The sequence below is a fragment of the Oreochromis aureus genome, linkage group 22 (genome assembly GCF_013358895.1).
Source record: "Oreochromis aureus strain Israel breed Guangdong linkage group 22, ZZ_aureus, whole genome shotgun sequence".
Taxonomy (NCBI): Eukaryota; Metazoa; Chordata; class Actinopteri; order Cichliformes; family Cichlidae; genus Oreochromis; species Oreochromis aureus.
In genome coordinates, this window is record NC_052962.1 from 33,214,502 (window position 1) to 33,237,828 (window position 23,327).

General features: G+C 40.7%; 1 protein-coding gene across 1 annotated transcript; it reads right to left on the reverse strand.

The window, feature by feature from the left end:
* Positions 1–6,414: 6,414 nt before the first annotated feature.
* LOC116332660 (major histocompatibility complex class I-related gene protein-like) lies at positions 6,415–21,340 on the reverse strand. The gene is made up of 6 exons (XM_039605463.1): positions 21,257–21,340; positions 19,907–20,176; positions 10,523–10,795; positions 7,764–8,069; positions 7,326–7,418; positions 6,415–6,662 (listed from the first exon to the last, which is right to left on the reverse strand). The coding sequence occupies exons 1-6, from the start codon at positions 21,300–21,302 to the stop codon at positions 6,619–6,621; spliced, it is 1,032 nt and encodes a 343-aa protein (XP_039461397.1). The 5' UTR covers positions 21,303–21,340; the 3' UTR covers positions 6,415–6,618.
* Positions 21,341–23,327: the final 1,987 nt, after the last annotated feature.

A 23,327-nucleotide genomic window follows, 5' to 3' on the forward strand; every position in this document is an offset into this window, starting at 1 on the left:
ATTTTACTTTATTTCACTCAATATGTAACTGTATTACACTCGTTGGTAGTAGATGTCATCCAGTTTGTTCTTCACACTCCCAAACAAAGCTACACCATGGTTTTATTTTCAAAAGCATGTTTCTCTGATGGACAATGGATGGACCTCAGATCATTTGTAACCTTTAATAATGCTGTTTCTGTGATGTGATGAGCTCTGAAACCTGACTGAAATTTTTCACATCAACCATTCCAAAACCAAACCAAGAAAGGTTGGAGATTGACATATGATAAGTAGGACAGCTGGGTCAAGTGATGGCTTGGTAAGTAACATTTTAACTACTGCCAGACGAAGGCCTGTGGTTGATTAATAGAGAAAGGTTGATCATATTTAAGATTGAATCATTAATTAATGGTAGGACTTCTTTGAGCAGTTTTGTAGGAATGGGATCTAAAACACAGTCATGGTTTGGAGGAAGTAATTATTGAAGTTTCCAAAAGTTGATTCTGTTCATCTGGACGTAGCGTTTTCTCCCACAAAACGCTACGTTCAGATGAACAGAATCAACTTGTGAAGATTTACTTACCTGGATGATTGAGTATGCATCAAGAAATTTTTGAAGTAAATTAAAAAAGATCAATTGGAAAAAATAGTCTAAAAATCTCAGTGGTATTGAAAATAGTTGCACACAATGTTATGTCTGTGAGATGGACTTAAGTATTTTTTAAGTATTTCTAATGGTTAAAATGTTATTTGTGAAGGAATCCATGAAGTTATTATATTATTTAGAAGAGAACTGCTGGTACTGGATCTGATGTGTGAAGAGTTGTGCTTAAACACAAGGCCACCCTGGCAAGCATGCCATCAGTGAAAACAGGATCGACATTGAGAGGACCAAAAAGCACTTAGAGCTGGCCCACTCACCTAGCTTGGGAGTCACCGCACCTAGTGCTCCGATTACGACCGGGACCACTGTTACCTTCATCCTCCACATCTTCTCGAGCCCTTCTCTGAGCCTTTGGTACTTCTTCCTGATGTTGCTGTCATTTGGTATCGCTAAATCTATCACTGCGGCCATCTTACTCTGTTTGTCTACCACCACTATGTTTGCCAGCACCATTTTGTCCGTCTGTATATGGGGCCGTCTCCCATTTTGACCTCGGGACTTCCAGGCCATACTCGGCACAGATATTCCTGTATACAAAGCCGGCCACTTGGTTATGGCGTTCCATGCATGCCCTGCCTGGTAGCATCTTGCACCCTGCTGTTATGTGCTGGATTGTCTCAGGGGCATCTTTACACAGCCTGCACCTGGGGTCTTGCCTGGTGTGATAGACCCCAGCCTCTATAGATCCTGTGCTAAGAGCTTGTTCCTGTGCTGTCAGTCCAGCTTTGTGGAGCTACTGGTAGGATTTTTGGATGTCAGCCACTTCCTCCATCTACCGGTGGTACATACCGTGCAGGGGCTTGTCCTTCCATAATGGTTCCTCCACTTTCCCCACAAACTGCATGTCTTTGGACTGTGGGAGGAAGCTGGAGTACCCGGAGGGAACCCACGCAAACACGAGGAGAACATGCAAACTCTACACAGAAAGACCCTGGCCTGATGATGGAATTCAACTCAGGACCTTCTTGCTGTGAGGCAACAGTGCTAAGCAACCTCCAGTTGCCAAAAGTGCTTGTTCATAGGGGGTCGTATGATTGTTGGGTTTTTCTCTGTATATATTATTGTAGGGTCTACCTTACAATATAAAGCGCCTTGAGGTGACTGTTGTTGTGATTTGGAGCTGTATAAATAAAATTGAATTGAATTGACTTCCTCTGGTGATTAAGGGTTAGGGATTGCCTTTTCATGTGTTATAAATAGATAAGCAACTAATCGCTCCCCTCAAATGTGTTAAAGCAAAAGTAACGAGACAGGCTCCATGATAGGCTGATAGGCTCCATCTCCTTCTGACCCTGCTGAATAAGCAGTTAAGAAAATGGATGAATAGGTAATGAATATTTTAAATCTGTGACAGACAGAAATGATCAATTTTCAGCAATTCTTTTAGTTGAATGAAACACGTGACTGCAGGTCAGTATCCAAAACAAGTCAGATTTTTGCCAGATTGTTTAATGTCTTTGTTCACTGAACCAAATTTACTTTGATTTATAAGACCAATGACTAAAACATCTGGCTTATCATTACTGAACCTTTAAACATTTGACATTAAAAACATGACCAGAAATATTGTCAAGGCAGCTGGGATTGTGTTACCTGTTTATTTTTTTACATGTTTTAACATGATATAGAAAAGAACAGTCAGGTTCCTTAGCACTGAAGACAGAAACTTGAGGAAAACCACTTAAAATAGGCACCTGAAGAACATGCATTTACTATGACAACACAGAAAGCTGCCATAGCAAATGCATGTTTTATAGGTGAGAACATAATAAATTTGACCCACAGATGTTTGCTCTTAACTTGTTTAACTGGAGGTGTGTATAAGTATGTATACTCTGTGGCGCTGTGCTCATTTATGTGGTCTGTCTATTTAGTCTCTCAGAGACTTCAGAGCTGTTGCCAGAAGCTGTAAAGTCCAAAACATCCTGTTGTTAATCCTCACTGCACAAGTTTTTGCACAACTGTAAATACGAAACAACTGTAAATAGCAAACGATTGTCTTAACTTCTCTTAATATTTAGTACTTGTTATTTGTTATTATTATTATTGTTATTGTTGTTGTTGTTGTCATTTTCTTCTTTAATATAACTGCACACTTCTATATGTTCATGTAAAGCTGAGGAGCAAGAGCCAAAGAATTTCTTCATGGGTAAATGTGTCTGCACTGTTTATCTGTACATGACAATAAAACTTGAAACTTGAGAAATTGATCTTGGACTGGCTTTTATACACAACACTGATAAAACAGACTCACGTAGACACATGAACACACAGACACACATTTATGCGTAACAAGAAAAATACTTTAGTTGCAAGGTGCAGGGTGTTTATCTGGAAAAAAGGAAACAAATTTTTAAAATTCCCGATGAGTTCAGTTTTGCAATCTGTATTAAATATTCAATTCTGCCAGGCTTTCTTTATGTTTGCTGGTTCAAAAACCTACAACTGCAGTCAAATATAATGGATATCATGATGATGGTTATCAGCTTTCTATGTTAAACCACACTTTCTGCTTCAGGCTTATTGAGCACTGGCATATAAAGGGGCATTTCACAAAATATATCAATATTGTTTGCAACATGCAAAATATATGGCAACACGTGAGTGCTGCCTACCCCAGTCAGATGATGATGATAAAATAGTGATTAAAACTTTATAAACTACAATGAAATGCGAAAATGCAACACTGTTGCAAATAAAATGAGGGATTAATGCTGCTAAAATAATGAAAGTAATCTGGTGACCTAGTACACAGAACATTGTAAGTAACATAAACATGTTAATTTTATCAAATAAATTAATTCTGGAACTTTAAAATAGGTACATTTAAATACTGAATATGACTATCCTAATAAAGGAATCGCTTTATTAGAATGGAAGTAGCTTTAGTTTGTTGGCAGAACAAAGTTGACAAAGTTAAATTGATTGAACAGGTATTCTTGAAACGTGTTTCTGTACAGTAAGATTTCAGTAGTGTAAAAGACACTTAGTGTTACGGTCCTGGGTCTGTGACCCAGTGTTTTGCATATTATTATTGTAATTTGTTTTTTCTAGTGTTTAATATAAGTTTGGTTCGGTGCCTTTGAGTTTTGTCTATTGTTAAGAAATAAATATATATTCTTAATGCTTATTTGCTGATTATATTGTTTTATGTATTTTAGTAATGAAGGCTTGTAAAGCAAGGCCACTTTTGACTCACAAACTAAGTGCTCAGCCAGACTGAAAAACAGGAAGTCCGTGTGCAGCTGTACAAGCATATTAATAAATACAGGAAGCTAGACAGAAAAAGGAAGCTACTGACATATAAAGAGTTGTTTGTATCGAAACTGTGTGACGTGCTGCAAAATATATAGTGAGACAGGGTGCTGATGCCCCAGACTTGAGCTGATGTCTGTGTGCTCAGTCTCCATTTTCCGGAAAATGTAAAATTAAAGATCATTTTTTGAGTTAGACCACTTTGAGCCGTGTTTTTCTTCGCTGTTAAAAGAATACAAAGAACTGAATTCAATACTATGGAATTCCTGTTTTACTTTGAAGGTCTGTGTGTTTTGTTGATGTTTCTAGTTTTGCGTCCACCTGGTCCCGTCAGTTAATTTGTATCAGCTGTGTTTACCTTCTGGTCCTTGTTCCCCGTGTGTTTGCCTCTGTATTTATGTGTGTGTCCTTCAATGCTCATTGTTGCATTGTACCATCGTTTCTGCCCATGTGTTTCGTTCATGTGCCATTTTGAGTTTTGTACTTCACCAGCAATAGAGCTGTGGTTCTTTTGAGTTTACTTCTGCCTCCACGAGCCCTGGGGCCCGTTCTTCGTACCTCGCTAAGTAAGTTAGCCGGATTTGAATGTTGACGATTTCGCGTGATCTTGGATCGTTCGGTTCTCCGAAGCTCATCTGGGACTTGCTGTCATAGCAACAGATCCATAAGCGTAAACCTGCTCGGGAGCAGGTTTACTTTATGTAAACAGGATTAGATCGCGGCTACTCAGGTATGTCCGCTGCAGTTATATGAAAGCAACAGCGATATTTCGCCACTGTTTTACCATAAATAAATATCATCAGTGTAACTAAATATAATGCAGCATTTGATGCTTTTATTGATTTCATACAGATACATACAGGTCATTTCCGAAAAAAAGGGAAATGTACTATTAATCACTCTATTTCATGTATTTGATTATTTCAGATGTAATTCATATTTTAGAGTAGTAATAGTAAATTACTTCGTGTAATCAAGATGAGAGACCACGGCTATAAAAGCGAAGGTGGATTTGGGAAGTCTGTCGCAGCCATGTCCTGTCCGTTTGTATGCGAGCAAGGAAGGTGCAAGATTGATAAGGAGAGTTTTCAGAATTCAGCGTATATTGCGGGATAGACAGGATCCTTTAGCTCAGCGCACAGTGTGCTCATAGAGAGATATCGATTCTCCCGTGAGGGTGTTATTTCCTCTCTCTCTCTCTCTCTCTCTCTCTCTCTCTCCCTATACATACATATATATATATATATGTCCCAACTTACTGTGCATGCTTCAGTCACCCCTTGCATGGGAACAGGTAAAAGTGATGGAGTGTTATGTCAAACTACACACAAAAAAACCCACAATGTCAATAAATGTCACAGTACAAAAAGGGGTGTGACGAGGGGGTGCAGGACCACCACCTGTCTTTATTTGCTCTGCCCTTTTCTTGGTTGCTGTTATAAACAAACAAACAGATTATGTCAGGGTCTCTTGTCATAGACTAAAAGCAATATAAGTGGTAAATATTACCATTCTGTAGAATATTCTTATATTTCACTTTTACTTGTTCCCATGTTCTAGTGGGTCCTGTTGTGGCTCTAATGTGGAAGAGGATATGATGTAATATCAGATAATGTGGTATAATATATCACATGATATAATGTAATATCATGGATCACTTACAAGTTTAATTTGTCAGCAACTTTCTGCCAGCCCTCTCTCCTTGCTTTTGCAGCCTTTGCAGTGTTCCCCTGCGTTTTAATTAAACTCTGAAACTCCTGATATCCCTCAATCAAGAGTTCTTGGTCTGCTGCCGTAAAATACTGAGCGCGCTCCTTCGACATCTTCGCCGACCAATCACAGGGTTGCCGATCAATGTTTCTACTATCGATGCGTAGCCCCTTTTAAGCCACCCAGTGATCTCAGATTACTTCATCCAGCTATACTAATCGTCAACAACAGGTGTGTTCGGAGAACCGGATTAGCGAGCTCAAAGTTAGCGCGATGATTTGATCTTGGATGTAGTAAGCGAGGTACGAAGAACGGGCCCCTGCACTTGAATCCTTTTTCCTGCCTGCCTGCCTACACACAGACCATGACACTTAGCGAGAGATTAGAATCAAGTATCAATAAATTTTCTACATCACCAAATGAATACATATAAATTACTGTGACAATGCAATGCACATCTTACACTGCTGTTACTTTACAGTTTGGATTCATTTGTGATGTTAGTAAGGTACGGCTTAAAAACTTGTACCCATAAAACCCCACCAGAGAATCTAAATTGTATAAACTTAAAAGAATCAGTGAGAACATGGTTCTTGTTCTCTGAGCCTTTTCTATTGTTTGCCTTTCTTTTGTTTTTGTATACAGTCTTCTGGGTTGTATATATTTGTCTTACTGTTTATATTTTTATTCCTGCACCATTGGTGTGTTGTGTCGCGAAATCAATCAATGCAGAGCAGTGAAACAAACCACGGAGGCCCCAGAAGAGTGCAATCAAACGATGAGTTTAATAACACAGGAGAAGAAATATCAGCATATGTCTTCTGACAAAAATACACTGGATGATGATTTTATAGCATCGGGGTTTACGCCCCCTTGTGCGTCAATTACAGATTAAAATACATCGATTACAATCAATGATACATCTTAAAAGTCTAAAAACAAACATAGAACTTCTCATTTCTATAACACCTTCCAAACAAGGCAATAACTTTGGGCCCTCAGGGTCTCTAGGGGCTGGTTGTTGACTCCGGGTCATCTGTTTCCAAGTAGACTAAAATACAACAGGTTTCAACAAGAAGCTGAATGAGTTAAGGCCTCAGGCCTGTCACCTTTCTAGATTATATGTGTATTGTATGTGTATGTGTTTTGTAAGCGTGTATGCAGTTATCCTTCTATGTTCTGTCTCCCACACCATGGATCGCCTGGACAGTCACGCCAGCGAAGCTTAAAACCTTTAATAGACCGAACCTCAACTCTAAATTGTGTATACAAATATGCAATGTGTATGAAATGATCATAACTACACCTGTAATAGAAAAGGTTAATATGATGACAATAATCTTTAATACAACATCAATCCTGTAAGAAATATTATTAATAGAATAATGCTGTAAAGAATGTTATTAATGCAATTATCATAATGCAGGTTATATGACAGCAATAAAAGAATTTCTGGATCTCCACAGTTGCACCAACAATTTTGTGGTAAATGTACAATGACAATAAAGGGCTATTCTATTCTATATATTATATTGTATCAGTTATTCTGAACCTGCTCCCAGCAGGGTTATGTGTTTAGCGTAAGTTACCACTGTGATTTAGCCAGGTAAAAAGAGTCACTTTTGTGACACAAAAAACTCTGAGTTTTAACTCGAAATAGCTTTCTAACCCACTTCATAATACACCCTCAGCTTATCTCATTTGAATTTCTCACCTTTCTTCTTTTTGTAAACAGCAAATCCAGCAGCTCCAACGAGGATAAGAACAAGGACAACAATGATGGGGATGGCCATGTTAGAAGACATCTCTTCTCAGTAAAAAACAAACAAATTGAGCACATTAGTTAAAAGTGCATCCATACTATATGTTTATCTATAGTTAGTATTTCAGTTAAAGAGTGCAGACACACTAAAATGATATTACTTTTTAACCCACTTAAAGAAGCTCTTTCTTCCACCAAAGAACACCACTAAATGCATTACATACAAGCACTAAATTTGCTCTATTTTCTCTCTCAGGATCTACATTAGCTATTTCAACAGTAAGTTATTTTTCTTGGAATTCAAACATACAAATCTGGCATTAAAGACAATCGACATTATTAGGATATGAAATTAATTTTTCTCTCACACTCAATGAGTGTTTCTCTCACCTTTCCTGTTGGTTCTGATCACTGCTGTATTAAGTTGGGTGACAATGCTGTCCTCAACACCAAAGAGCTGAAACACACAGTCACATCTTCTCCAGTCTTCAGGTTTGACTGATGAAACATTCAGATCAACACTCATCTGGAAGGTCCCATCGTGGTTGGGAAGGATCTCTCTGTGGTCCACACCTTCATGGATCTCCTCTCCATCTGTCCTCCAGAACATCATGACTCTGTCAGGGTAAAAACCTGTAGCATGGCAGCTGACTGGAGAGGAGGGAGTCTTCTGGAGTAGAGACACTGATGGAAGAACTAGGGGGAGGTGTAAAAAAAGATCAGGAAAGGAAACAAGAGCAAAGAAGAAGAATTTCATTTCAATAGGGAGAAATATAAACATTGACAGTTAAACAAGTGTTGTGTACCTGTTAGATAAAAATCATCACAGCAGCAATAGAAAATAATGATAATTAAGTTTTCAGCTTTTCTCTTTTCCTGTGTCTGATTAAAAAAAAGATTTGATATCTTATCACAATGAGATAGTTGCCCAAAATATAAAAAAAGTCATTAAGCTATGTTATTCATGTGATCATAAAATACAGCTGTAGTCAAGATATAACAAAACAATTTGTGATGCATTTTTGCCACTTGGGTGTGGAGCCTTTAAGGGCTCACCATGAACACAAGGTGCCATATGGGCTGAGATTGATATGTACTGGGTGGTGGTCAAGGGCAGAGGCCCAAGTAGTCTCATCTTCGTCTACTTAGGCAGGTTACTGGAACATGAAATGCTACCTCTCTGGTGGGGAATGATCCCGAGTTAGTGCATGAGGTTAACAGATACCAGCAAGATATAGCTGGGTTCACCTCAACTCACCTATATCACACATCTTGGGTGGTGGAACTACCCTTCAAGAGAGGGATTAAACTGTCAGGAGGGCATGGGTGGGTATTCTTGTATCCCTTTTGTTCGCGGCCTATATATTGGAGTTTTTCCTGGTAGACAAGAGGGTTGCTTCCCTGCAAATTCGGTTTGAGGACTGGGTCCCGACTATCATTCGCACTTCTTGAGGTCTTCTTGGAGTCACTGGGTTGGGTACTCAAGGGTGCTCCATCTGATAACTCTATCGCCCTACTGGGATACTTCAGTGGTTATATAGGATCTGGAGGGATGTGATTGGGAAGAATGACCAACCTGATCTGATTATGTTCTGTTATTAAACTTCTGTGAAAATCACAGCTTGTCCATAATAAACACCATGTTTAAACATAACAGTGCTCATAAGTGCACATGGCACCAGGACACCTTATGTCACAGGCAGATGATTGATTTTATAAATGTATGGTCAGACCTGCCCATATGTTCTGGACAGAGCGTTACACTGGGAGCATCTGGTAAGACCATGTCCCATGAGATCTTCAAGTTCTGCTGGAGGACTTGAAGATCTTATTGACCGCCACCTTGCCAGACAACATTCCAAAATAGAATTTTAAGGGAAGTTGGGGACATTGAGTCCAAATGACATGTTCCACATCTCCACTGTTGAGGCTGCTGCATACAGCTGTGGCTGCAAGGTGGTTAGGGCCTGGTGTGGTGGTAATCCCAAAATCAGATGGTGGACAGAAGAGGTGAAGGAGCTATCAAGCTGCAGAAGTAATCCTTTCAGGTTTGGTTAGACTGTGGGATCGGCAGGATTTTGGTTCTGGCAGTAGCTGAGAAAAACAAAACAAAAAAAAAACTTGGGTATGGGAGGAGTCTGATGAGGCCATGGAGCAAGACTCTTGTTTGATCTTGAAGTGATTCTGGTAAACTGTCAAGAGACTGAGGTGGTAAAAACACACACAGCATATAGTACGGCTTGGGTGCTACTGGCTACAACTGACAATCCTTTCCACATCGAAAGGAGCCAGTGATTCGGGCATCTGACAAGCATACCTCCTGGGAGAGGTGTTCTGGGCATGTCCCACCAGGGGGAGGCCCCGGGCAGACCCAGGAGATGCTGCAGCGATTATATCTGTCAGGTGACCTGGGAATGCCTTGGTTTTTCCCGAGACAAGCTGGAGGAGGTGGGGAGGGAGGTCCGGGGTTCTCTGCTTAGGCTGATGCCCCTGCAACCCGGGACAAATAAGTGGAAAAAGATGGATGGATGGATGGAAATAAGTAAATGGACTTAAAAAAAAATCAGAGATTTATTTCTGACATTTAAAATTGCGATTCCACTCCTCATTTTCAAATCGATTTCCTCACTGTATTTCCCTTTCCTTTTTGCTCATGGTTTAGCTATTATATTAGCAAATTGATTAATTTTGGTATTGACTATTGGATTCGTTAATAGATTAACTATCGGATTAGCTAACCCATTTTGCATTTCCGTGACTCCGTGGTCATTGAAAAAGCAATGCGAATTAGCCATGCTGTGCAATGTAAGGAACTCTGATTAGTTACAGCAATATAGGCTGGCCATCTGGATTTTTCTATGCTGCTGTTTGCTGTGCTAGTGTTGCATTGTAATAGTACAAACACTTCTTAGCAAAGGCCATTCGGTCTCTGTATGTACACTCTGCCCAACACAAATATATAACCTGTTGATGATTATGTGCTAACATGACTGATGCTAGCATTACTGTATATAGCCCCACTGTTTGAATATCATCTTAGCTTATGAAATATTATGTTCCTGTGGTACTAGCTAACTACCGTTTTCAGTAAGTTTATGTGCTCTTCACAGATTAAGCTGATAATACAGCAATTGGTCACATGATTCTACCTGTTTTCTGCAGCAAACTTTTTCCATAATCCCAAGACTTCTTCAGCCACTCTAGACAACTCTTAGTGATGAGTTCTTCATAGAGATTTATTGTAGATCTGCCAGCATCCCATCTCTCAGGAGTAACCTCTGATATCAGTGGGATCCATGTCTTTTTCTTTGCATCCAGCTCAATAAAGTCTTCTCCATTAAAACCAAAACGTAGTACACCTGACACCTGATCAGTGTTTTCATCCCATTCACAGCCAGCTATCTTCTGTAAAATGTGGACTCCTGTGGAGAGGGAAAAAAACAAACAAAAAAAAAAAAACAGGCTGCAATAAACTGAACCTGTTTATTTCCCTTTAAATGATGGCATGTTTGTAAGAAAAATACATTTGAGTTGAGTATGTGGGATATGCCACTGAAAAAAAAAAAAAATCAAATACATTGCCAAATCTTTCCTGTGTCATGGTTTTGGGTCTTTGTGTCATGTGGCGCTGTGCAAAGCAGGCAGGATAGAGGACACAAAATGCAGACTCACAGGCACACTAACTAAACCTCAGCTATATTGCTGGAATCTGAGAGAATGAATACACAAACCAAACTGAAAGGCACAGGAACTAAACTAGCAGGCAGAACACACCGCCAGGAATGAGGGAGAACGCAGGCATAAATACACACAAGGGCAAACGAGGGAACAAACCACAGGAGGGAACACAGCCATAGCCCTGACACTACATACTGCCTTCTCGCACCTCTCTTCCCTGGAGAAGAGACACGTATGTGAGAATGGTGTTTGTAGACTACAGCTCAGCATTCAATAACCCTATAAGCTGGACAGGAAACTGCGGGATGTAGGATTGAGCAGCTCTCTCTGCAGCTGGATCCTTAACTTCCTGTCTGACAGACGCCAAGTGGTCAGACTGGGCAGCATCACCTCATCCCCCATCATAACGAACACTAGTGCTCCACAGGGGTGTGTACTGAGCCCTCTCCTGTACTCACTCCCCACCTACAACTGCATGGCCACTACCAACTCCAGCATCATTGTGAAGTTTGTGGATGACACAACAGTGGCGGGTCTTATCACCAAAGCTTCTCAGGAGACTGAAGAAATTCGGCATGAGCCCCCGCATCCTCAAGACCTTCTACCACTGTGCCACTGAGAGCATCCTCACTGGATGCATCACCACCTGGTTTGGCCACAGCTCCTCTGCCTTGGTGTTGGATTTTGGTATGATGGTGTTCAATGATGAGGTTTGTAAAAGCACCATGTTTAGGAAGGATCATTGGGTGTCTCAACTCTAGAGGCACAGATGCCTTCCTCAGTCTTCCTCCTATTCTCATTATACCATCCTGGAGGAACGGGTCAAGCTGAAAGAGTTGGTGGTTGCAAGGCAGCCTTCCTGGTTTATGGCTAAGTGTGTTTAACTCGTCTTAAAAGGCATCTTGTTGTGGAAGCTTGATAAGAGTCTGCGCAGCTTGTTTTCTCTCTTCCACGTTTAAAGGCTCGGCAGTCCTGATCCTCTTTGCATTCATCACCAATCTTGAGCTCTAGCTCCTCCTTTAATATGTTGCTCACAGCTGCCGAGGTTACTGCAGCAGTTAACTCAAGTCTCGGTATGGTAACTATTTTGGTGCAACCCTCGCCTTGCCCATGACCAAGGAGCAGCAAATCCTTTCTCTGCTTACCACTCTGATGTAAGAGTACTGGCCATACCCTTGACTGCTTGCATCAGAAAAATGATGAAGCTCGGCTCTCTAAATCTCACCAAGGCTGTCAGGTGTGAAGCATCTTGGAATTTCAATCCTTTCCAGGTTCTTCACTTCTTCAAGAATGACTGGGGCTAGAAACTCTAAAAGGTCATACAAGGAGGCCCCAATTGAGAGAATCTCTCAGCGCGTTGCTGGTTTCTCCTTAAGTGACACTTTGAAGGACAAGCTATCATTTTCAATGTTCCAACTTATACCTAGCACTCTTTGAACTGGTAAATCATCATGATTAAGATCAACGTTTTTTACCTCCATAGCACGCTCTGCAACATCAATAGAGTCAAGCACCTCTCGGCTGTTGGAGAGAAATTTGTGAAGGTGCAACTTTCCCTTAGCACACACAGCTTTGCTATGGGAAATGCAGGTGGACTCAGAGAGCAGATGGCACGGAGGCACAGAGTTGTAATTAAGGAAATTTATTTACAGTGAAGGGATGAATTTTAAGGGACAGTGTATATATAGCAGAATGTGAATGGGAAAGCGGAGCCAGGATGTGCAGGTGAAGAAATGCACACTGGTAGCGCACGCGATCTAAGGGGAGAGGAACATGAGAGTTAGGAGGGTCTTGCCCGTAAACCGAGAAAAGCATAAAAGAGACTTTACCGAGAGTTGGAGAGCTTACTTGGTACTGTTTGCCAAAACCTCCGGAAGGAAACAAACCAGACGAGGCGACCCGGAGAAACAGAGAGGTGAATTCCTGGGAAGGAAATAAAACTTCATACAGTCACCAGCAAAAATGATCCACAGGCTCCAGTAGGCAAGCAGGCAAATTTACAGGAACTCCAGAAAAGACAATACTCCGACACTAGTCCTCTGTCGGGCAGCTGCTAAAGAATGCTTCTGAAGAAAGCGTCTGATGAGTAACAGGTGTGCCAGGTTCAGTGAATCACTGCCCCGCCTACCTATGCCAAAAAAGGAGACACAAAACACACACAGACAAAAACATCACACAACCATAACCTGGCTCCTAACAAGCTTGGGCTTCCTTGATCAGCTCAATTGCCTTACCAACCGACTCCACACTTATGAGACCATCATCATCATAGAAATGTTTCCGGATAAGGCTAGCTGCGGAGGGGCACTCTTCCTCACATTGACTGGCAAGGTGTTTCATGCCATGATTGGTACAGCAAGGGGAGGATGATGGGTTCAGAGTTTGCGTCTCCGTTTTCCAACCAAGGAAACCACAAGTAAGCTCTATCATCCTTGCTCACATGAAACCTGTGGAACATTTTCTCCACATCACACATGACTGCGATGGGATATTTACAGCACAGCTGGTAAACCCCTTGATATGGGATATACCAGACTTTCCCCAGCTCTGCTGCATCACCATCCTTGAAAACGCCTTCCATATAACTCGCGTAGTCTATTTTGAATTTGGGATCTCTGTCTAGCTTCCTCTTTAGGTGCTTCAGCCGTACTAATGCCAGCTTTTTGTTGTCTGGGAGATGAGGATGTGCTTTGAAAGAAGAGGCATCTCAAGGTGACTATGCTCATTTTGTTGGATTCCTTCTTTCAAGATCTGCAGGAAGCAAATATCTTCTTGAGATATGCTTCTGCCACCCAGTTTTGTGTCTGCAAAATCGGACTCAAGGGCCTTGATGACAGCAGATGGTGTTATGGGTGGCACCTCCCTGACAGACACTCGATGACAAACACCAGTCACATCTTTAGCCTTCACAAACTGTGGCACGCTTCCCACAATGCTCCATCTGAGGTCTGTCTCAATAGCATAAGGCTCAAAGTCACCCCCAGTGATGACTCTTCTTGGAATTAGCACCCTGGACTAGTCATAACCAATCAAATCAATCCAACAGCACAGTCCATCAACGGGGGTATCTGATGGGCTATGCTGGCAAGGTGTTTCCATTTGTTGGCTGTCTGACAAGTGGGAATATTTGCACAGTCAAGAGGAATGAAATCCCTTGTGTAGGCTGGAGGCAAGCTGATGGAAATGTTAGAGGAAAATCCTCTAACTTTGAGCTCACATACTCTTTGACTTTTCACAACTGAGTCTTTCCCCATCATAGTCGAAAGTTTATGTTTTACTGGTTCCATTGTTGCCTGTAGCTTTTCGCACACCTCCTGATCAACAAATCTGTGACTGCTTTGAGTGTCCAATAGGGCATATACTAGCGTTTCAGTATCCGGAGCACTAAGTGCCGAGATCCACACTGGCACTATCATCGACGTACCTTCACATCCACTCACACAGCATGATAATGAAGATGTACTTTCTTCAAATGCGCCTTGCTTTGTTGGTGTTCCTGCTAGAGAATGAGCTTCATGCAATGGAGTTGGGTGACTCTTTCTGCATATGCCACACATGGCCCTGTTTCTACAGTCTTTAGAATTGTTACCCTTTCTTAGACATGCAAAACACAACTGATTTCACCAAGGTCAGATTTGGCGGTGGAGCTTGATGGAATTGGGGGTTTCACATTTGTGGCAAACGTGTTTGCTTTTGAGTGCTTCATCTCTCTTGGTGGTGCCTCTGCAGAGTGCCTTAAGGCATGTAAGGATGACACCAGATTGCATGCTATGCGTGACTCCTTAGAGATGAAGGAAAGAAAACTCATGAAAGCTTGGATAGTCATTGCCCTGATCCAGCTGCTCTGTGACATAACGGTTCCATATAGATGTCACCCAATCAGGAAGTTTGATTAGTATTTTCTGGTTCTCCTCACAGTCCTTCAGAACCTGTAAGCCCTTTATGTGAGGCATGGCATTACTACATGTTTGGAGGAAATCCCTGAACTCTCTTAGCTTGAGATATTCCTTTCCACCAGTCTTTGGCCACCCATTTAGCTTCTCTCTGAAAGCCCGCTGCACTACAAAGGAATGGCTATATCTAGCATTTAACCTATCCCATGCTTGTTGATAGGCTTCTTTGTCTTTTCTGTAGAAGCTGCCCTCAAGAGAAGATTTTGCCTCCCCTGCTATGTACTTTTGTAGGTAGAATAGCCTATCTGCAGGGTCAGAGTATCATCTCTATAAGGGCTAGGAACCTTATGCTCCATTCTGTGAACTTCAGAGGATCACCCAAGAATATAGTAGGTTCTGAGGTTGGCAAGAGAGTGAGAGCTAATGACTCTTGTAGCGACTGGACCAACGATGTCTCGTTTTGCACAACCTACCGTTCTTGATCTGGGATGTAGTGAGCAAAGGGACTTGCATCATTCACTTTACTGAATAGAGGACTGCATGTCCCATCCCTTCCTTCTTCTTTTATGTCCATTCCATAATTTCACTCCCAAAACTGACACACATCTATACTTCACATTGGTTCTCACTTTAGGTATTTCAAACACATAAGACCCCCTCAAATCATATTTTCCATCTCTTAGTTTAAACATACTTAAAATACAAATTGGAACATTCTTTTTCATCAATCGATATATCATTTCTAAAGTTTTAGAATATATAATGTCCATGAATTTTAGTGTAAACATTTAACTTTGCCTGAATGACATCAATCAATGTCTCTCTGATTTTCAAGTTTCCTCAGCTGCTGACGTTGAGCTTCGATAGCAGCTTCTATATCAGTTTCAGCTCTCTTTGCAGCCAGCTGAGCGTCCTGGTCCACCCTCATAGCTGAAATGCTAGGTGACTCTGAGAGACGGTTAGAATGATGACAACTGAGTGCAGTAACCCTGGAGGCTTTGCATCCATATATGGACCTAGCATATTCATTATTAAGTAGCATGCATAACTTTGATCTTTCTGCCACCATGTCAAACTCACCTTCATCTTCAGTTAGACACACTCTCATCAACTGCAGCAAGTCTGTCGTCACAGCTAAGCATGCATCGACCTTCCTCTGAATTTTTTGACTTGGTGAGGTTTGGAGTCAAATTATGTCATACTTTTTCTTTAATTCAGACTCTACTCTCTCAGCCTCATCGATCATATTATACATGTCACTCTCAGAGCATACTTGCTTTAACCTTGTTCTAATGTCTCTTACATTGCTTTCCTATTTCTCATATGTTCTCATATCTTTTTCATGTCAGCTGCAATTCACTTCATCTTAGTTTCCTTCTGCCCTTTGTTTTTGCATTTTTCAACCTTCAATAGCCAGCTTGAAGGCCTGTGTTACGCAGCCTATTAATAGAGATAGAATGATCATATTTCAAGTTGAAGCTGTCACGGCTGCGGCAGCAGCAGTCGTGTGGTGTTTGTGAAGGACCCTAGATGCAGGCACAGGCTGTGATGTGAGTGAGCTTGTATTCCAAACAGTGAAAACACAAACAGAAGCGGAGATGGTCAGAACAGAACTAAGAGCTACCTAACCTGGGATAACTAATAAAACAAACCAGAAAACATGAAACACAGGGGCAACACAGAGCATTATAAGCAGACGATCCGATGACGAGTGCTGGAGAACACACACTATAAATACATATAAGGAAATGAGGAAACTGCACACAGGAGGGAGACATGGCTGAACCTAACTGACATAATGAGACAGGGACATAAACTGAATACACTGACACCAGACACGGACCTTCAAAGTAAAACAGGAAATATACACTGACGATACCGATCGGGAACAGAGGGAACACATGGGCAGGGGAGACTAGACATTAACCCAAGGAAGCACAGAAACCAAAACCAAAGAACTAGAAAGTCTTAACCCGAATACATCATCAGAATAACTAGAACATAAGATCATAATAATATACACAAAACGCTGTGTCAAATGACCCAGGATCAGGACAGAAGCATTGATTAATGGTAGAACTTCTTTGAGCATTCTTGTATGTATGGGCTCTAATAGACACACTGATGGACCTAGAGCAAACTAATTATACACTGTGGGGCACATACAGCCCACTTTGATCTTAACTTGGCTGGACCAGTAAAACTCCCCTTTCTGTCAGTGTAATGAAGTTACATATTTAATTGTTTTTCTACATGATAAATAAAAAGCTGCTGTGAGAAAGAAATAAATCTGTCAGAACCACTCTTTGGAATTAAATTATAAGAAATAAATATGTATAATTACAAAAAAAGTTGTGGTAGCTTTTTGCCCAGACTGTCCAGTTTTTTTGTTTATTTGCTTTTTTTGTACGAATGGCCATAAACTTATGAGAATGCCCCAGCATGGGGCCCCTGGGACCTCAGTCATCAACTGGAGGCCTTTGGTAGGCATAGCACGCTGAAGATCCTTCATGACATCAATGGTGACTGCCGGTGATGCCGTCTGTCCCCGCCGCTTTCCTTGTGTTCACTCTCCTCAGTGCCGCTCGGATGTTGTGCTCCGCGATGCTGATCACCGGTCTCTCACTGATGACGTCACTGTCCTCAGTTGTCAGGTTGTATTAGCCGCCTGGCTAACCTCGAAATGGGTGTAGAATTGGTTTAGCTCGTTGGTGAATACAGAGTTGGCGTTGATCTGCGCAGTGTCCCTGGCTTTGTAATCCGTAATGGTGCGTAGTCCGTGCCACATGCTTCGTGTATCGCCCTGGTGGAAGCGAGACTCCACGCGCTCCCGATACCAGCATTTGGCATCTTCACTGAGTGCCACACGCCGTATGAGGCCGCTTTGTAGGTGCTCATATCGCCAGTGGCGAGACCCACGGTGTAGGTGGCGGTCCTGGCGCTCACTGCAGCGCGGATCGATCTGTCCACCCACGGTTTCTGGTTCGGGAATAAGTTGACTCTCACAGTGGGGATGATCTCTTCGACTAGCATGTTGACGAAGCTTACTGCTACTTCCGTAAACTCGTTGATGTCGACAGCATGATCTGAACATGTCCCAGTCTACGTTGTTGAGTGCATCCTGTAGCATAGCTTCTGATTGGGCAGACCAGCGTTTCACCTCCCTCGTGGTTACTTCTTCCCTCCATATGATTTGTTTATACTGAGGAATGAGGAAGATGGCGTTGTGGTCAGACTTTCCAAAAGCCGGGTGTGAGACAGCTTTCAAGCCCTGCTTGTATGGCGTGTAACAATGGTCCAAAATTCGATCCCCCCTGGTCGGACACGAGACATGCTGGTAGAAGTGAATGTCTTTACAAACAAAATTTTAACCGTTAGAGAAAAATTATACACAACCATCTCACATATCACATACAGCTACTGTAAACACTGAGTTGACTTTAATAATGACTTTCTCAAAACCATCAACATGTCTGTTAAATCTTATTTTTACAAAACTGCTCAAAGTCCTACTACTAATTAATGCTTCAATCTTAAATTTGAACAATCTATCCCTATTAATGGGATACATACAACAGATCTTTAAGGTGGGAATAGTCAAAGCTTTACTTAAAAAGCCATCACTTGATCTAGCTCTCTTAGCTAATTATGAGTAGTTAACTCATCATCTGCAGAGGAATGTTTTTTTGTTTTTGTTTATGTTTATTTTATTTTTGCTATTATTATTATTTTTGACTAGTTCAGTCAGATTTCAAAGCTCACCACAGCACAGAAACAGAATTAGTGAAAGTAAAAAATGATCTCCTTATTGTCTTTGACAGAGGACTCTATGCTTGTCTTGCTAGACCTCAGTGCAGCATTTGGTCTCTAACCAGATGCTTACAATGGATGGCATTACCTTCGACTCCAATGCACAAATTAAACAAATATGTAAGACTGTTTCTTTACATTTGCACAATACCTCTAAAAATTAGTTCATGCATGGTTTTACTTCTAGGCTAGATTATTAAAATTCATTATTATCAGACTGTCCTAAAAGCTCCCTGAAAAAAAACATTCAGTTGATCCATACAGTGAAAGTACTGAAAGAGATATTTCTATTTCAGAGCATGTTTCTCCCATACTGACTTCTGTTCATTGACTTCCTTTTAAATCCAGAGTTTAGTTTAAAATCCTTCTAACATACAAGATCTTGAATTAGGCCCCAGCTTATCTTAAATTCCTCACAGCAATGTATCAGCCTGATCGAGCGCTTCGCTCTCAGACTGCTGTTTTACTTGTCGTTCCTAGGATATTTAAAACTAGAATGGGAGGCTCTGGAATTTTATAATGGGAGGCTCTGTTGTCAATTTACTGTGGTTGCAGCCATAGTACATTTCTCCAGTATCAACAAATTAAAAATATTATAACACACAAACATCATGCAAACACTCTACCCCCACATTCAGACACATATGCATCTCATTGTTGAGATTTTCTTTTCATTATTGTAGGGTCTTTACCTTATATATATATATAAAATATACTATAAATATAATAGAAATAGAAATATAATAAAGCACCTTGAGGTTACTGCTGTTGTGATTTGGCGCTATGAATAAAACTGAACTGAATTGAATTGAATTGAACTGAATATACAAACAGATTCAACCGAAGACGTATGTGATAGATATGGCTAAATTCTAACAAGCAGAAAACACTGAGACATAATTTTTTAAGGCAAAATCTGAAACAACTATATTTTTAATATGAGACTAAAATTTAAAAGAAATATGTAAATAACTGTTTTATCATGCTTTTTAAGGGATTATTGGTAAAGTTTGATTCCTGGTCTCAATTGGAAAGCACAAAATTAAGACCTTACACCTTTTACAAATTATTAATAAAATAGTTTACAACAATCAGTTTAGCTATATCCCATGATTTATACTGATCACACATAGATAAAATTGAATAGTTTACCTCCACTTTGGTTAAACTGCTGCTTCAAACTTAAAATCCGGTCTCTGAAGAAGTTTGGCAGAATCTTGAAACACTGTTCATTGTGCCATTCCAACATCTTTGGGTCATTATCTAACAATTTCTGCACCCAGTCCTGTCTTGGTTCTATTACCTTGTTGCTGCCATCACAATAAGCCACAGGAATGCCATCAACCACTCCAACACCCGTGAGCTCTGAGATGTTTGGGAGTCCAGAAGATCCAGTGACAAAATACTGCAATGAATGTTTCACTGTGGAACAAACAATGTTTAGACTGTTAGTACATTAAGTAAATAAAATATGCAAATAGTTAAAAAGGTTCAAGGGAAATCCCGCTAAGTGGGACAATGGCACTACTAGTTTTTCAGTTTGATCACTCTATCTATGGTGATATATGTATGATTGGAGACCAAAACAGGCATTCAGAATTTTCGCATCCAAGTCTGTGATTGGTTGGTTTTGTGGCACATTTATAACGGTCTACAGAGAGTTGAGCGAGAACGACACACTGAGAGCAGGTCCGCAGATGTCTGCCAGCACACAGATCAAAGATCTGAGCAAGAGCAAATGCCAACAACTGAGCGAGAGGGCTGTTATTGCGTATTATCCACATACGTATGTGGATAATGGCAAACAATGAAATACATTTCTTGTACGCAGCAATGAATTCTGTTCGCTCAAATTAAACTTTTCTTCGCTCAAAATAATTTTCTCCTCAAAATGCAAAGTGCATTTCCACTTTGCATTTTTTTTTAACTTGCGCTCAGAATAGACGCACAAAAATAACGCCATACTATAACAGGGTGAATCTGATATTAAAAGACCGCTGTGGACACACTTGGAAGGAACTGCCAGCAACGTGTGAAGCAGATACCACAGGCATTTCACGAATTCAATCGACTGTGGACGAAAATAAACGCTGGTCACGTGGAAGTGGACCCAAGATGTACTTTCCTCAACTCCCAGGCGAGTGCTTAAAGCTATAAGAACACAGGAGACGATTGAGCAATACATGACCTGGCATATATACGCCCTCAAGCGATTAGCCGTCAGCTTTAAAGGATTGCGAGACAAGTGAATCGCTTATCAGACCTTTAGCTATTCAACTACCTAATTACGAACAAAATTCCACTGTCAAACCATGAGTGATAAAAAAAAGTCTTCATTTTATGCATTTTTATGGCTTATTATCATTAATCCAGAACAAATGTTGAAATGTAGTTAATAGAGTTCAGGCTAAAACAATTTTAAAGTAAAACGAAAAAAAAATGCCTGCCTCTAGGTTAGATGAAACAGCTTTTAGAGCTTAAAGAGTCAAAAGGTGTTCTTACCTGCAGACGAAACAGAACAAAAAAGAAGCAGCAAGAATAAAGTCATCTTATCCTCACCCTGTAGTTATTGTTCGAGAACTCGTGCCTACTCTGGCTGCTACAACCAGATTTGTTCAGTGCCTGTGCGAAAAGGGCGTTTTACTATCCCCGTTTTTCAAAGTAAAAGTCATCTATATGGATCGCTTTCTTTCTTTAATACAGTTATTGTTTGAATTTGAGTTTCAATATTGTGGTTACTCATTTCCTGCTGTACTTGGGTATTCGTGTGTCTCCCTTGCTGTTATAAGGACTACTTTTCCTCTCTCTGACTTTGCCAATTACTTTGTCATTTTCGTTTTATTCCTTGCCAAAGTCATAATAAATCATCTCAGTTTTTTTTTTTAAACAATCTGCCTACACAGCTACATTTGGGTCCTCTTCCTCACTCTTTAGAACTCTGCTGTCTATAACTTACTAATTGAAGCTTATGCGCAAGTTCAATAAAGATCTGTCATCACACATCTGTCTTCTTCTGAGGTGTTTGCAGCTATTTCATCATCATTTTAACTTTCCAACACTGTCAAGCTCATTGCAGCATCACCTCCTCCCCCTGTTATTCATGCTCCGTCCAAGCCTCCAGCAACAGTGTCTAGAATCCGGAGGGGTCCTGCCCTAATCTCTATCACAGCTGGGATTCCCTTCTGTTGTGATGGGGCATGGGACTGTAATCACTAAATACCTTAATTGAACTCTGTATATCAATTGTTACGGGTTCGAAATTGAGGATGAGAGTAAAACAATGACAGTCCAGAAGAGGTGGTTCAAACAATTGATTTTAATGAATGCACGCAGCGTGGAGAGGTGCAAACTGCAGAACAGTTGTACGTCTCTGCCCAAAATACACTCTAGATTGCTTTTATAACATCAGGGTATTGTAACGCCCCTTCTTGCGTTTACAAGCACATAATTTGCATGTACAGAACATTCATGTATTTTAAGAATTAAATGCAACATAGAGGTTCCTCTTTGTGGCATACTCTTCCGAATATGGTGATGACCTAAGGCCTTTGAGGTCACCCTGGGCTGGACATCCTTACGTCACCTGTAACTAAGCAAACTCAAATACCACAAGAAGCTGAATACATTCAGGCCTTTGCTCAGCTACTTTTTTACTGTAACAATATACTCAGCATATGAGTTATGATACATATATATTTAACTCAATCATTTTAAAGTAGTTATACTGCACCTGTAATAAACATGTTAATATTTGATTATGATAACCCCTATAATATAAATTATAACATAATGCCAGCAACTTCAATAAACACTTTGATGAAATGATAATTAATGCAATGATAAGATGATGGTTATGTAAAATAATCCCTGTAATTCCACAATTCCCTCTCTTGACGTCTTCCAAAGACGTCACTACACCATTCCCAGGTCCACTACCTTCGCTCTGACCCTCTCTAGCCGCCCCCTTGGCTCAGCAAATCCGACAACAACCTCATGTCCTCTAGGTGGTCCAGCAATAAAACACCAGCTCCCACTTGAAAACACTTCATGCTTAAGTGGTCTCTGCTCCTTTTCTGGGTCCCTCTCTAGTGGAAATCTTCTCCTGTAAGGGATAGAAAACAAACAACCTTTCTCTGCTACACCTTACTAACTTACTGTGTTCATCACAGGTTCCTGTCATTATTCAAAGTTGGTTCCCAATATCATATCAGGCAAAATCACAAACCCTACTGCCACGTCTGCTTTGTTAAGCTCTTCAGTTAGACTCTGTACCGGTTTGCCAATCTGTGTGTACATGCCTCTACACTTTTAATGTCTAAATGCACATCTGGATGTATGTGTACTTGTATGTCTATCTGCATCTATGAGTCAGTGGTTTTTCAAAAAAAAAAAGCGTTAAAGTGAAGAATGTTTCCTGACTATTAACTCCTGATACTGGAGGGACTTTCCGGGTTGCCCAACCTCTTAGGTTTGGCCTTTTACACTTTTACTAAAGAAATTTTAACAGAGCCCAAAGAGATTTTTATTTTGCTCCTGTGCTTGACAGGTTAAGCGAAGTTGTTTTTTTTGTTTT

Coding starts and splice junctions, on each gene's coding strand:
- LOC116332660 (XM_039605463.1), bottom strand. CDS start 21,302: ATGACTTTATTCTTGCTGCTTCTTTTTTGTTCTGTTTCGTCTGCAG. Junction 8,070..10,522: donor AAGTTTGCTGCAGAAAACAG/GTAGAATCATGT, acceptor ACCTCCCCCTAG/TTCTTCCATCAGTGTCTCTA. Junction 6,663..7,325: donor TGTTTACAAAAAGAAGAAAG/GTGAGAAATTCA, acceptor GTTGTATTTTAG/TCTACTTGGAAACAGATGAC.